Source organism: Apteryx mantelli, chromosome 4 (assembly GCF_036417845.1).
Source record: "Apteryx mantelli isolate bAptMan1 chromosome 4, bAptMan1.hap1, whole genome shotgun sequence".
In the NCBI taxonomy this organism is placed as follows: Eukaryota; Metazoa; Chordata; class Aves; order Apterygiformes; family Apterygidae; genus Apteryx; species Apteryx mantelli.
Genome location: NC_089981.1, coordinates 37,213,277 through 37,228,722, shown reverse-complemented (window position 1 = coordinate 37,228,722; position 15,446 = coordinate 37,213,277). Strand labels below are relative to the sequence as shown.

The 15,446-nt window shown below is 37.1% G+C and overlaps 1 protein-coding gene across 3 annotated transcripts in view; it reads left to right on the top strand.

Moving 5' to 3' along the window:
• PRMT3 (protein arginine methyltransferase 3) overlaps positions 1 to 15,446 on the top strand; it is a 68,980-nt gene that overhangs the window by 32,025 nt on the left and 21,509 nt on the right. For all 3 annotated transcript variants that reach the window (XM_067296248.1, XM_067296247.1, XM_067296246.1), the window contains 2 exons: positions 6,989 to 7,176; positions 12,109 to 12,195. In XM_067296248.1, the coding sequence (XP_067152349.1) occupies positions 6,989 to 7,176; positions 12,109 to 12,195 (275 nt within the window). The remainder of the gene's footprint in view (positions 1 to 6,988; positions 7,177 to 12,108; positions 12,196 to 15,446) is intronic.

Below are 15,446 nucleotides of genomic sequence, written 5' to 3'. Positions count from 1 at the left end.
CCCCCACCAAAAGAAAAATCTCCAACAGCAAATGGAGAAACTCCACTTTTAAGAATAAATGTTTCTTTTTCAAGACATTGTTTTCCTTAATAACAGGAGTTAGGATGTTAGCCCAAAGTAGTAATACTTAATTTTCAGCTGATTAAATTTGGAATGCTGTATATATTCTTCCTAGATCCGTTTACAGGGTTGGACGAGAATGCATCTTGCCTGCCTGGACAATCAAGGATTTCATTTTAACCAAATTACAGTGTTGGTTTTCAAACCTTTCAAAATCCATGGGGCTAAACAGCAGCTCTCAGAAAAGCTTTCATTCCCCTCCACCCTCAAATCCCTGTCTCTGCTTTTATTTCAATGCTTGAAATGGTGTTTTAATGTAGATTTTTAAAAATCAATTCAGAAAACTAGCAGCCCACAGCAAATACGTGTATGTATTAATTTGATCTCTTCAGTCAAAGAACTGAACTGGGAGTGGTAGGAACTGAGCTGTCTATCACAGTTTGTCTCATGCCCCCGCAGTGCACATTCACCAATGTCAGTATCACGTTCTTTGTTTTCCTCAGGCAGGCTCTTATTTACCCAACAGTGCTAAACTTAGTAATAGCTTACCCTTCTGTGCATTTTCTTGCCTACCCAACTCTTCAGGATGCTTTGGCAGACTACTGCAGCCTCGGGAAGCCAACCTCAGTCTTTATATTAGCCAGCAAAAACCCTGTATGTGCTTGGTGAAACATGTATTTCTACCTAATTATGCAACATTTCATGCTTGCACATCGTAAGTGTCATCCAAGTGCATATTCCAGTTTGTCTTTGGTCCAAATTCTACGTGAGTTAAGGCTGAAAAAGTTATGGAAGTGTTTGTTGTCTTTTCCTCCATTAACTGATGCTAAGATGCCTGTCTTCATTCTGGATTTTCTTTTGGCTCGATAACCAGAAAATGATGGTAAGCCTTGCTTGACCAGTAGGAGTCAGGAGCCTGGTACAGTAAGAATACAGTTGTATAAATATTCCTGTAGTTAGTAGCATTGAAGCTGACAATAGGAAATTGCTGTTTTTCTCACCACAGCTGGTGTAAATGTTTGGGATAAAAGTTCAGAGGAGAGAGATTTGGCTGAAGATGCAGTCCAAATTGCTAAATTATGTAGACCGCACTCAGGAGATCTGATGCAGAAGAAAATCTGAAGGAAGGTTTCAATTAAAGGATTGACATGGTGGTTGTGATCTTGGATTATATTGACTGAGTTAAAATTAGTGGGATATAGGGAGTGTGAATGTTTCAGAAGAAGCTTAAATGGAACTATGCATATTCTGAAATGGATTCAGATCTGTGGGTAGTACTAGTTTAATGTTTCATTGCTGATGGTCACCAACATTAAATGTTTCCTCTACTTCCCCCCAAAAATTTGCTTTAAAAACGATAAGTGGGGTAGTATACTCTCTGTATTAATTTCTTCCTAATTCTAGACAATTTGGCTTAAAATTCTGAACCATTAATTCTAGTATTTCTTTCAAATTCCATAGTATTAACTTTTTTTTTTAATTTTGGTAAATCTTTTGCATTTTCTGGCTGGTGAGTGGTGGAAGTGGGTATTGTTCAAGATAGGAGGATTTTACTGTTAGAGGAAAATGTTGTGGTTTTTTTAATTATTATTTTTTATTTTAATATTTTTTAGGACCAATAGAAAAATATTTTGAACTCTATAGTTAATATTGCTGGCAAATAACTTCCCATAAAATTGCTTGCATTGTAGAAGATATGTCTAACGAATTAATTCAACTTGGGTACAGACAACAATTCTTTTCATTCTGATTCTTCTTAAGAGATGCAAGTATGGTTGTATTTGTTCAAATACATTCATTGAGTCTGTCTCAATATGGTTTTATCTCTACTAGGAAAATGGTAGAAGTCATTACTTTCTTGTCAGTATTTTTTCTCTTTTGAGTCCTGAACAATGCAAACCAATGCATCAATATTAGACACAATTTCTTTGGCTTAGTTAACATCAGTATTTGTGCCTAGCTTTTTTTTAGAAATGCTGTATATTCTAAAACATTGGATTAGGTTAGGAAATACGTAAATCAGCCAAAGAAGATAAAGGGGAATGAAAAACTATCAACAGAGAGGAAAACAAATTTTATTCATTCAGTCTCTGATACTGTTTGAGTAAGCCACTGTAAAAACAGATGAATGAGAGGAAAAACGGATAGGGTGCTTTGTGCTGGGAGGGAAGATGGGTGTGGAGGATGTACCATTTCAAACACAGAAAGCCAGGTGTGGTAACTAAGGGAATTACATTGTTACTGTTCAGCATATTTGTTCTATCCCCATAGGAATATACTTTCTCTTTATAGTTGGAGGGTAGAGGAGTGACAAAAGAACAAGCTTTTACTTTGAAGTAGTTGATTTTATCCTTTAAGTAGCTTAGATAGCTTCATCTTAAGCAGTGTATGTATGCCTGTAAATATTTATTACTCTTGTGATGCTGTTTTCTGCACTAGTTCTGCATATGCTTTCCTTTCGCTTAATTCCTCTGTCAGTGTTGTATTTCATATTGACCTTTTCAGTCGTAGTCGTCAGTGTGTTTTTTTTCTCTTTTGTGCTAACCACGCACACAGTTAGTTTCACTACACTGACTTAATGATTGGATTAATGACTATGTAACAGCTCTCACTGCAGTGCTTCACTGTGATTGCAGAGCTTTGTATGCTACAGAGTGCAGCATAAAAAATGCCTTTTTAAGGAATTGTTCAACATTTGGTTATAAAGCTAAATATACAAGCAAGAGATTACTGTTCATGTGTTAAAATACTTAGAAAAGCACTTGAGCAACGTGATAGAATAGGAGGTTTTTGTTTTCAGTAGTTAGAATAATCTCGTCAGATCTAGAATCCAGCTGTGGTGTGGTCTGTGTAGGTATATGCTCATAATTATACATCCCAGTATAATTATTAAAGGGGCATCCTGTAAGATCATAAGGAGTCATTTTATGTTTAGCTAGTTCTTGCAAGCCTTCCCAAAGGGGCCAATTTTTTTTTTAACCTCTATTGAAACTGCAACCGTAGCTGTATCTTGTTCTCCTGGAATCTGTTGGTACTATTGTAAGTTTGCTAGTGGCTTGAGCTACTTTTGTTTTCTCTGCGGGAAAATGATGTGCTGGCTCTGCAGTACACTTAACCATTTGTGGTCTGAGAATCGTCTTATGCTTTTTTTCTTTTTCTCTCTCTCTCTCTCCCCCCCCCCCCCACCTTCCACAAAGCATGCTGTATTGTACAGTCACTGTTGCCTTAAGATGCTTACAATAACTACTCTTGTTCCAGCTTGTATAGCAGGTAAATGGCTGTCCCTGAGACTCTTGCCAAAGTTGCTCAGGGATCAGTTTAAGTCTAGCAAGACAGACACTTTTAGAGTGTATATGAATAGCAGCAGAATTGTGGGCATGTCCAGATCCTGCTGAGTCATAACTAAAGGCTCATTCTGAGGTGAAGTGTCACTTACCAGAGAAACTCCCAAATCTGCTATAAAGATTAGTTTTGTCACAAGCCACTTTGTACTATTTTGTACTAGGGACTGTTTAAAAGCTGAGAAAAGCAATAGAAGCAGCCTTGACTTGCCCAAACCTTTCAGTGATTGAGCTGGGAATAGAATCCAAATATCCAGATTTGTGTTCAGTCAGTCCTATCATAGCTACTTTGACTTAGTCTATTGGCATACTGAAGTGGATGATGCCAAACTGTGTAGTGTAATGTGTACGGTATATAATAGCTTTATTTGGGAACATAAAGTTCTTGCTGCCCAGGACCCATCTGGTTCATTCTTTGGAACTGTTACTTGGTTGATTATGTGTTTTTTCCAGACACTTTGAGTGCAGTGCCCAGTGGTTGGGGGTGACATAGGTAAGGAAGGCATCACTCAAAATGTAACTGTTTTTGCTTGGTCACGTCAAAATAATGACGGTATTCACTTGGAATTATTTCTACATATCCAGAGGATTGTTGTCTTACCCTTTGGTCCTGAAGTTTGTGAGGCATTACTAAGGGGTAATGGATTTCCCATCATACTCCATTTACCACGTGAGCTGTTACTAGTGACAGATGATTTCTGGGCACTGAGTCGAGAAGGACACAGATGTCAAAACTACGAATCTGTGAAAGCATTGCTGAGTGGGTGCTTTTGTCTAATCAGCATTTTGTTAATTTAACCTGTGAGAAGAAATAATTATTTAATTACAGCTTTAATCAGAAAAAATAGAATGACAAGTCTGTCAGGACAGTGCTGTGGAATGAGCAGAAGGTTTTGTTTTTGGAGAATCAAGGATAATGGGTGAAATGAAAAATGCAATTTTAAGTACTTTTTTTTTTTTCCGAATATTTGCAAAATGCTTCTGTATTTAGATGGTTTAGGCTGATATTTAGATGGTTTAGGCTGATATTTAGATCAACACATCTACATTTCTAGTCAAACATCAATATAATGTATGTTTCTAGACATGATTGGGTTTGTAAATTTGGAAGTTGATATATTGCTGTAGTCTTTTGCCTGTGTCCTGGTTGTGGAAATTGGATTCCTGTTTCTGAAGTCAGAGCAGGCTTTGTCTGTTTTTTGCTGTTGTTGTTAATAAGTTAAACAAAAAATGAAGATGAAATTTGGGCTCTAGCATTTATCTTTTTTGCTTGTTCTTAAATGCTTTGTATAATCAATCATAAGTTCCGCTGTTCCAAGAATTTGGCATCTGGACAAAGAGATTTAATAAAAACTAATTTTAGTCACACTCAAACGTCTAGTATTTCATGCTTGATAGACATATGAACTTCTTCCTGTTAACAGAATGTCCCAGAAATGTGGGCTAGTCCAAGGAAGGAATGTTATAAAATTAGTATTTCACTCTTTTATTGTGTTTTCCATTTCCTTTTGCAGTTTCGTCACCACTAGCTTGCCAGCATATTCCTATGAATTTTGTAACTAGGGGCACTTAGATCTTTTTTCACTCCTCTTTTATGGTCTCCCGACACCCTTTGCTACCAAGAGCATTTCCATGAAAAATATTCTTTTAAAGGCTATAGTCATTTGCTGTTGTTGCCTGTTTCATACTGTCTTTTAATTTTTGGAGAGTCAGTGGTGGCTCTTGAAGGTGTGAAATGCTGGGAGGTAAAACCTGATATAGTGCAGTTGTCAAACTAGTAAACAGCAACATGAGAATGTTGAGAAACTGAAAACCCTTACTGATGGCTCCAGGAACAGCTTGCAAATACTAATACCACGTGGTGGTGGTGGTTGTTGCGGGTGGTTGTTGCGGGTGGTGCTGGCTGTCAGGTGTGCTGAAACCAAGTGATTTCAAACAAGACAGTTTGGATGCCTTCCTGTTTTGATTCTCATCAAATTGCCTTTTCTCTGTTGAGTTAATTGTAGGCTGTTCCTGAAAAAGCCTACTGCTTGAGCTCCTCATCTACAATGTGGAGATGATAGCTTACCATGCAGTTTTTAATTTAAGCTTACCAATATTTATTACTCTGTTTTAAACAGTCGGAAAGTGAGAAAAATGACAGTGGGCTAGCATTTTGTATAAACTAGTCATTCCAAAGGTAGAGGTTGATGTTTACTTTAAATTAATCTCTTATATGAAAGAAAAAGCTTCTGTAGTGAAGTCTCCTTTTTATTAAGATCATAAAATTATTTCTTTAGGCTAAACATACTCTCACTATGTAAAGGGTACAATTGCAATTTACTAGTTCTATCTTCAGTATTTTACAAGGCAAAAACCATTTCCTTTCTGACTTACCATGCTATACCAATGATTTCTTCATATTCATTTTGATAAGCTACAACTTCAAATAGAACTGAAGACAAAATCAACTTTACAGTTCACCAGATTTTTGGGAGGAAAAGAGAAACTTCAGTGTTATTAACACTGCCACATTCATGTATCAATAAAAAAAGGTGCTTAGTAGCAAGCATCCTGCTCTGAAGCTAGATGAAGCTAGATAAAGCTAGATGAAGCATTTGTGTGGCTTTAGAAGCCTGAAAACTAAAAATTGAAAGTGTAAATTCCTTTGTGGAAAGAAACCTGGCTAAATGTAAGCCTTCAAGTGAGTTTTTCTTACTATTTGAATGCATTAAACTACAGTGCTGTTTTATATGCCTGTAGACAGCCATATTCATAGCTGCTGCTCTTTGTGACTTTTCCAATCTTCAGTGGATTGCTGAGAGGTTGACTAACTTTGTAGGCAGGCGAATATCAGTCTTCCATTACTGTTTGAGAAATCTGTAGTAGATATCTTTCTGAAGATATTCTTGGGAGAAGGGAGAACACAGATGTAAAGACAGGGTAGCAGTCATCCTAAAACTGTGGGGAAGAATGGATGAGGAAGTTCTCTTCTGGCTGTTGGGTCACTTCCATAGTGTTTGGATGCTCATAGGAGAAGAGAGTGTGTGATCTTTTCCAGTAGCCAGAAATTATTCTTAGGTTGCAAGGTATGTATCGGCCAGAGCTGATGAGAATCAGGCATAAAACACTTGACTAAGAATGTTTGACCTTTTCTGGAATAAGGTCTTTTCATAAAGATTTCTTGTTATTGCAGAACCCTCACCTGAGTTTTCCTTGGGGTGTCTGGCAAGCAGCTATTAAATAAATTTCAGGGCAGTCTCTGTAGAAAAGCCAGAATAGGATGTTTGAAATGATTTTCGTCAGACAGCAAGTTTCTGGTCACGTTCCTGGCAGTGGGATTCAACTATAGAGATACCTTCTCATGAACAGTAATACTGTTACCAGAGTAACATGGGGAAATTAAATTCCAGTGTCTAATCTCTTTTGTGGAGAAGTAGAACTCCAGAAAATAAAGTAGCTGTCTTTTACCAGAACAGAAATCAATTCTTTTATTTGTTCTTTTAAAATGTTAATCACTTAAAAAACAAAATGAAAAGAAAAACCCTTAAATGTTTCTTTATACATGTCCAAAAAAAATTTCACTACTCTGTTTCTTGTTGTTACAGTTTATCCTGATACATGCACCATTAGTCTAGTAGCTGTGGGGGATATGAATAAACATGTGGACAAGCTAGTTTTCTGGGAAGATGTATATGGCTTTGACATGTCTTGCATGAAGAAGGCGGTAATTCCAGAAGCTGTCGTGGAGGTGCTGGATCCAAATACAATTATATCTGCAGCCAGTGTCATTAAGGTACCATGCTTCTTAAATTTTTAGTAGTAAGATTTAAAAAGTTTCATTTTATTATTTTTTCCTTTCATTGTCTAAAACACATGTTTATGTAATATGGAGAAAATGTATTTAACTTAGGCATCTTCTAAGTGAAACAAATGTAATCAGGTTCTTAGTGTTAACACTTTAAGACTTGTATTTGTTGCTTTTTAACCAAGGTTTAGCTCCTAATAAAATGGTCATCCATTTTTAGACTTTTTCTAACATGTCTGTTCTAGATTTTCTTCTATCAGAAACCAAATTTACCTGCTTTTTAGTAACTTACAAGTTGCATAATTGAAACTATTACAGAAAAACTCTGGAGTATACAGTCTGTCCTGCTTTCCTTCCCTCTTCACCTGAGCCAGCATACTGAGTTACAGTAAGGCTTATCTATTTCTGTGTAAAGTTAGCTGGCTTTAAAGATCTTTCATTGGAGGATCACTCACTTTGTTCCTGTAGCTTCATTGAACAGAGTGACTCCTGTGTCTGAAATAACAGCAGTAGTTTCTGCAGTAATCATTGAGTTCATTTTTATGCTTACTGTTCTGTGTTGTCTTTTCATAGCAATTCATATTAGGGAAAAGCAGTAAAATTTTTCCCTGTGAACAGTGTTTCTCATTGTACACTGATTCATTTGTGAGAGCATCTAAGTGATGAGATTCAAATCCAGAACACTGATTTGAAAGTCCAAAGAACTTTCTGGTTAGTAATGGTTGGAACAATTCACACCACATTGAGAGAAGGACTATTGTGAAACAAGTTTTTTGTTTTCTTGCTGGGAAGCAGGTAAAATGACCTCATCTGTTGATTAGCTGCATACTTTCTTGATATCACCCCCTTCTCCTTTGTTTTTCTTCAACCCAAGGTAGAAGTACAAGAAGTTCAACTACGGTACAGCAGAATTCTTAAGCTAGAAGTCAAGAAAATGTTCATATTTACTTACCTTCAAAGTTGTCCTCAAATATTTGAACTCTCGAAGAGATATAAACTTGTCCTGTAATTTCTGTAACATGATTTTGTCCAAATTATGTGTGCCCCAAGCTTTGCCAGTTTGTTTGTGCTTTCTGTCAAATACAAATTTTTGTAGTCTATGAAATCTGTCATATTGGTTAAAATAATACGCCTGGAAATTGATGGTCATAATTACATGAGTTGTCCTTTCAGAGTTAGTCTACTCAGGATGAATTTACTGGTATCTGCCAAATTCTTCAAGAAATATGTAAGATTTGATGGTATAAGCAGCAGCACAGTAGCCAAGGTCCTGTGGCTTAGTTTTGGCTCAGAGGTGTTATGCTGTAATGGCATTTTAGCTGTGTTCATATAGTTACTTCTCTGCATTAAAACAGTTAAGGCAGTATTATTGTTGTCCTTCAGTGGGAATCACTGCCTGTTTAGTCAGGATGTAGTTTCTAATTAGATGCATTCCTGTCCTATTTCCATGTACAAGAAAATGGGCTTACTTAGTTTGCTGCTGAACTTGACACCATTATGAGGGTAGTTCCAGTCTCTTCCAGCTCAGAGACTACTTGCTGTGGTCAGTTATCACCCTGCCCGCAGAAGCAGTGACAGGTGAAGTACAGTTTTGTCTTAAATCAGTCTATCCTGATGCAAGTTACTATTTAAGCTTTTCCTGTATATAATTATATTACAGAAAAGAGTAAAAACAGTTAAGTTGGAAGTCAGACATTCAAATGCAAGAAGTGCTGACACTGGTATTTCTTTAACTTGGATAACTAATTCGGTGGTCTTGTGCATCTCTTCTTTCTTTCTTTCCCCCCCCCCTTCAGGATTTTTTAATTCATAAATAATGAATAAAGAATCCTAAAGGAATTTTTTCAGGATTCCTGAAAAATTTCAGTATTTTTCAGGATCTAGATTTTGCTGGCTTTTAGTCTTGCTTCCTGCACATTGTTTAAACTCTGAACATGTATATAGAATTTTTCTCTGAACTTCTAGGTGCATCTGTCATTAACAGTGTCTTGCATTTTATCATCTGAACTAGCTGACAAGACTTCCTTTATAGTCAGTGGAATGAAATACATCTTCTGGGACTTGAAATATTAGGCCTTAAGGACACCTATTATAGGTTATATGACTTGAGCCCTGTGATTATCTGTTCCTCTGAATGTAAGGAGAGGGTAGAGTGATCAACTCACGTGTTGAAACGTACTTTGAGACTTATAGGTAAGATAAATTCTGCCCTTACTGAATTAGTCTGGACTATATCTTGTAAGTTTAGGTAGTCGTGGGCTTCCAAAAACAGATATGCTGGGATAAAGAAACTGAGGCTGTAATTGTTAGGTGTCCTACAGGTTGGATTGTGCAATTTGTGAGGCATAAGCACTTTTTTCACCTGCATATGTTGTTTTTTCTCACATTTTTTCATGTTCTGATTCAACTGGAAGTGAAGTTGAATACTCCTTATAAATAAGTCAAGTTTGGTATAGAGAAAATGAAGAACATAGTATGCTCTAAATTAGCAGCTGCATGGAAGAGTTGAGCTATATCAATTTGCTAGGCAAACATATAAACAAATGAAAACAACATCTTTAAACTGGAAGGTGTTGGGCAAATGTAATCATAGCTATTGTTACCAATGCAGTCTATAAACTATTGTCATTTTACAAGCAAAATATATTACTGGTAATAGTAAAATATATATTTACCAACTAATGCTTTACGCCTCTTTTTAAGTATATACTATTGTGAGCAGTTACTGCCTAGTTCCAGGTATATGTGCTCAGCAAAGTTTGTCATCATGGAGCAGTTCACATAACTGTTATGCCTGATGGTTTTATATTTGCTTGTTTTCAGTAAAAATCATATGTTTTTAAAATAAACTAAAGCCAATGCATGAGCTCGTTTGCTGGAATTACAGTACAAACTAGCAAAATTAATGGGTTGAGCAGTAATAGCATTATAGGTAAATAGTTTTAATCAATAGCTACTCCACATAACAAATGGATTGTATTTTGAGGGAAAGTTTAAAATGTTCCAATCTATCATATGTTTGTAAAGAAGATAGTTTAGTATGCTTGCTCAGATTAGCTGCTCCATGTTTTGAGTAGTCTATGATGTAACTTTTCAGAATGTTATTCCCTAAAGAAAGAAAAGGCATCATCAAGAAATATTGACAAAAATGTATATGACGTTTAGTTTCAGTGGGCTATGGCATTCTTGGATGAAACATTTTAGCTGTCTGACTATGTAAACTAAACTTAATTCAGTGATAAAGTGTGGTGAAGTGTTCTCTGAATAACTACGAAATCTGAAATTTTTCACTTCTAAAAACTGCAGTTATATATGAAATAGAAGAATGCTGAAATGTGGGTTGCCATTTTGTCTGTCAGTATTTATCAGTTTACTTCAGCTTTGGATGTCATAGCTTTGTGATCATTTCAAACCAGGGTGGTTGCCAGAGAAGCCGTCCTCTGCCTCCTTTGCTTTTTCCCACTCTTGTGTTGCACTGATACTTCATGTACTGATACCCCAGAATGTTGTGTCTGCCATTCAGAGGGACCTTGACAGGCTGGAGAAACTGGCAGACAGGAAACTTGGGCAGTTCAACAAAGGGAAATGCAAAGTCCTGCACCTGGGGAGGAGAAACCCCATGCACTGGTGCAAGATGATGGCTGACCATCTGGGAAGCAGCTCTGCAGAAAAGGAGCCAGGGTTTTTGGTGGACAAGCTGGACATGAGCCAGCAATGTGCTATTGCGTCAAAGAAGGCCAATGACCTCCTGGGCTGCGTTAGGAAGAGCGTTGCTGGCAGGTCTAAGGAGGGTGATTCCCGTGTACTCAGCACTGGTGAGACCACAGGTGGAGCGTTGGGTCCGGTTCTGGTCTCCCCAGTGCGAGAGAGACATGGGCATAGTGGAGTGAGTCCAGAGAAGGGCCACAGAGATGAATCAGGGATTGGATCACCTGTCATACGCGAAGAGGTTGAGAGAGCTGGGACTGTTTAGCCTAGAGAAGGGAAGGCTCAGGGGGGAATCTTATCAGTGTGTGTAAGTAGCTGATGGGAGGGTGTAAAGAGGATGGAGCCAGATTCCTCTCAGTGGTGCCCAGTGATAGGACAAGAGGTAATGGGCAGAAATGGAGATACAGGAAATACATAGAGAGGAAATTCTGTTTAAACATAAGAAAACTCTTTTGTACTCTGAGGGTGGTTGAATATGGGGGTGGTTTGCCCAGAGAGGTTGTAGAGTCTCCATCCTTGGAGCTATTTAAGACCTGAGTGGACAGGTCCTGAGCAACCTGCTCTTGTTGACCACACTTTGAGTAGTGTATTGGACTACATGATCTTCAGATCATTTTCAACCTCGACCATTCTGTGACCAATAAAAAGCTAACCTGGCAAGTCAAAAAAGGACAGTTTTAACTCGCATCAGTTTATGACTATAGTTCACTGTATGGCTGTAAGAGCAAGGAGTAGAACAGGGGAAGGTAAAAAGTTGCGGGGTTTCAAGGTGTTTCAAAGAATGCCAAGACTGCTTCCACAACAGAAGTGACTTGAGAAACTGTGGCCATATAAACTAATTTCTGCTGAAGATACCTGTATGCGTGCTTGTTAAAGCTACTTCAATATTGACTATGATCAACTGTCATCAAGTTACCCAAGTGAGCAACTATCATGAAGAACTTGAGCTACCATATCTAGTTCAAATCCACTGTTAGTCAAAGTGTCTGTTTATTTGGGGAAGAGAGGTTTTAGGTGTTTGGTCAGTGTGCAGATATGACTGGATCATATTTAAGGCTCTTCTCCCAATTTTTGAAGAGCTGAATTAGTACTGCCCTAGAAAAGTTGGGTTTTTGTGGGATCAGCTGAACAACCTATGAAGCTCATCCAATGAGAGATCTTAATTTTAATTTAGCAGTTTTATTGACAGAATCTTATTATTCCTTTCAATAGCGTATCAACTGTAATGCTGCATCCATTCCAGATTTAGAATTCTCTGAGGAATTCACTCTAACAATTACGACGAGCACAAGGTGTACGGTAAGACAATTTCTTTTTATATATGATCAGTGTCACATTGGACTAAAAGTGCATTAATTAAGCTTCATTTATCATCAGTCATTTGCCTTGAAATGTTTGTTTCTGCTTTACAGAGGTGTAAAGTGAGCCCTTTTTGTAAAGACAAATGGTTGTAAACCTCCAGTAATAGTATTATGATATAATGCAGGTAGATGGGAAAGGGAAAAGGTAACAGGTCTTACCATTGGTATTTTTTCTTGTTCTCTAGCCCATTTTCTGAAATGTGAATTTTCTGTTCAGACATGTTTTATTACCATCACACTTAGAAATGATATGAATAGTTACAATTCTCGGAAGAGCTTTTCTGAGGTTAGTAAAAAATAGTTAAAAATAAGAGACTCAAGGGAAAGGTAGAGTATAGCTCATATATTAAACATATAGTAGCTCATATGGCAAACACTGTATTTAAAGGTCATGAACTTCTCTGTTGGAGAAACTAAGACTGAAGGAGCCAGAAAAAATATATCTTTTGAATCTGAATCTCTTAAACTGCTAGTAGTTAGCCAGATTTTTTAACTGTATTTACTGCATATAAGTTAATATATAGCTAACATACTGCTTTACAGCAAATGCAACCCTATTCATCTTGATATTACAGACTATGCTGCATAAAATTAAGTGAAGAATCTGCAGTAAATCTGGGTCTGTGATATTACTCAATTGAATATTATTTGTCTAGCAAACACTAGTCAAGATGAAAACACATAAACAAAAAAACCTCTTCAGTTTGAGTTTTAGAAGTAACAGTACTGGGGCATCTCTTAAATGCTTCTTTAAAGTTATGCTTAGATTGTTCAGTTTGAATTTACATAAATGCACGTTCATTTTGCTGCTTTCTTTTTCTTGATTGTTCAGTATCTGTTAGTAATGAGAAACTAGAGAGAAACACTGATTTTTGGATGAGTGGAAAACGTCTTCTATTTCTTTTTGCAAATGCCTGTGCAATTTATGTTGAATATTTTGTATTTCCATTTCTGAAGCATAAATCACTGAGTGGTTGAGGTTGGAAGTGACCTTTGGAGATCATCTATTCCAACTCTCCTGTTCAAGCAGGATCACCTAGAGCAGGCCCAGGGCTGTGTCTGGACAGTTTTTGAATGCCTCCAAGGGTGGAGACTCTACAACTTCTTTGTGCAACCTGTTCAAGTGCTCAGTCACCCTTGCAGTAAAAAGATTTTTTCTTATATTCAGATGGAACTTCCTGTGTTTCGGTTTGTGCCCATTGCCTCTTGTCCTGTCGCTGGGCACCACTGAAATACCACAAGGAGTATATCTGAATATTTTCATTTAACACACTGCATGCAAGATTGTAGACAGCTTCTGAAATAAAGATGTTATGAAGTTAATAACATGTAAAGAATAAATGTGTTTGAAGTTAAAACGAATGAGTTACTTCAACACGAATAATTAGAAATGTTTAGACTGCTACCTATGTCGAGATAGCTTTCTGATTTGGCTTAGTTGTGATGCACAGATTGCTTACTTTGGAGTAGGGAAGAAAAGAATCAAGTAGAAGGATTTTTTTGATATTGTTAACTTTTTCCCTCCAAGGAAGCTTTAATGAAAAGAATTTAACCATAGAGAGGTGGGGACATTCCATGAGTTCTTTAAGGATGAACCTGATGAAACAATACTGCTGTTTTCCAGATTTCTGAGCTATTAGGTGAAGAGCAATTCTGAACTAATTCGAGAAGCCATACAAACATTCAGGTATCACAAAGACAAGGCATTGTTATAAACAAGATGAAAGTTGAAGACTAGAATTTTTCCAGCTGATTCTTCAAGGAATGTAATAGTGGATTAGATGCCCGAATTTGAATGAAACTCACTGCAGAAACTATCATGCCTCTCATTCCAGCCTATACAAATCTGTCTCCTACTTTTTACACGTATACCATATTTTTACTACTTCTACCTATGGGCACTTGATCCAATGAAGTAGGTTGCATCTGGATGAACAATCTCAGTTTGTAAGTTACTTGAGAAAACATAGGAATATGGTCACAATGTATTACTCTGTTTGAAAGTCTGTAAAAACCTTGGAGAATCTGTAAGCCACAGCGCAAATGTAATTTTGCAATTCAAAAACAGTGAAGCTTTTCTCCCACTTGACATCACTGTGGTATTATGGTAAAGAAATGAACTATCCCCCAAGTTATGATGATCTACAGAATAAATAGTGATTGGTAGCTCTCAAATTGGAGTGATTTTTAAACAACTTGCATCAGCTTTCTGGCCATCAGAGGAGGGATGGAAGACAAAGTTCGGAAGATGTCTAAAATTTTGATTAAAGAAGGGGAAAAGATTAATTTGGGACTTATGAAGATAAAGTCAAGTAGGTGTCTGAAAATGCAGCTTGTATACCAGTTACATCATTGTTCTCATACCTAGCAGTATTTAATTCTATTAGCTTCGTGAAAGAGGAGATGGAGTCACATGTACAGTGTGGGACTGGTAATTACTTTGTATGTGTTTTTCATCTCTGAACTGCTCAAGAGACCCTTCTGTTTTAAATCCATTCAAGTCTGTGGCAATTAGGTAGAAAGACTAGTAGATTAAATAATTGCCTAAAAAAAAAAAAATAAAAACCCTATGATTAAATTGACAAAATGTACAAGGAGGACAGCAGGAAGTAGACCAGGAAAAAATAGGTCTTGAAAGGCTGTTGAAGCATCATCTACCATGTCTGTATATTATGCTTGACTTTGTGGATTACTAGGGAAAACTTGGAGGGCTACTCTGAGCAAGACCTAAAAGCATAACTGTTGATGTGAGTGCACTGGACGTCTTTTCTCCAAGGGATAAAATATACTGAGGATGACCAGGAGTTTCTTGGATGTGTAGAGCCAGGAAAGAGCAGAAGCTTTGGCAAAGGTTTGAACCTTTCTAGTTTTGTTCTTAGTTTCTCATGGTGAATTGTAGGCACAAAGTAGTGGTTACAAGGCACTGTGGTGTACTAGCCCTTCCGTAGTCCCATTCTTCCTAAAAGAGAAACATATACTTCACGTACTGTGTTTTCTATTGCAGCATTAGACTTCTAAGAAGGTTAAACTTTGAAAAGTGTTTTAACCTTGTTAAAGTGTTCTTAGATGCATAATTAAGGAAGAAGGTATAAGGGGATGAGATACAGGTGATAGTCTGGTGGTGGTAGTAGAGACTAAAGTAATAATTTGAAGCAATTTCTAACACTACGTCCTAATATTAAAGGCAGG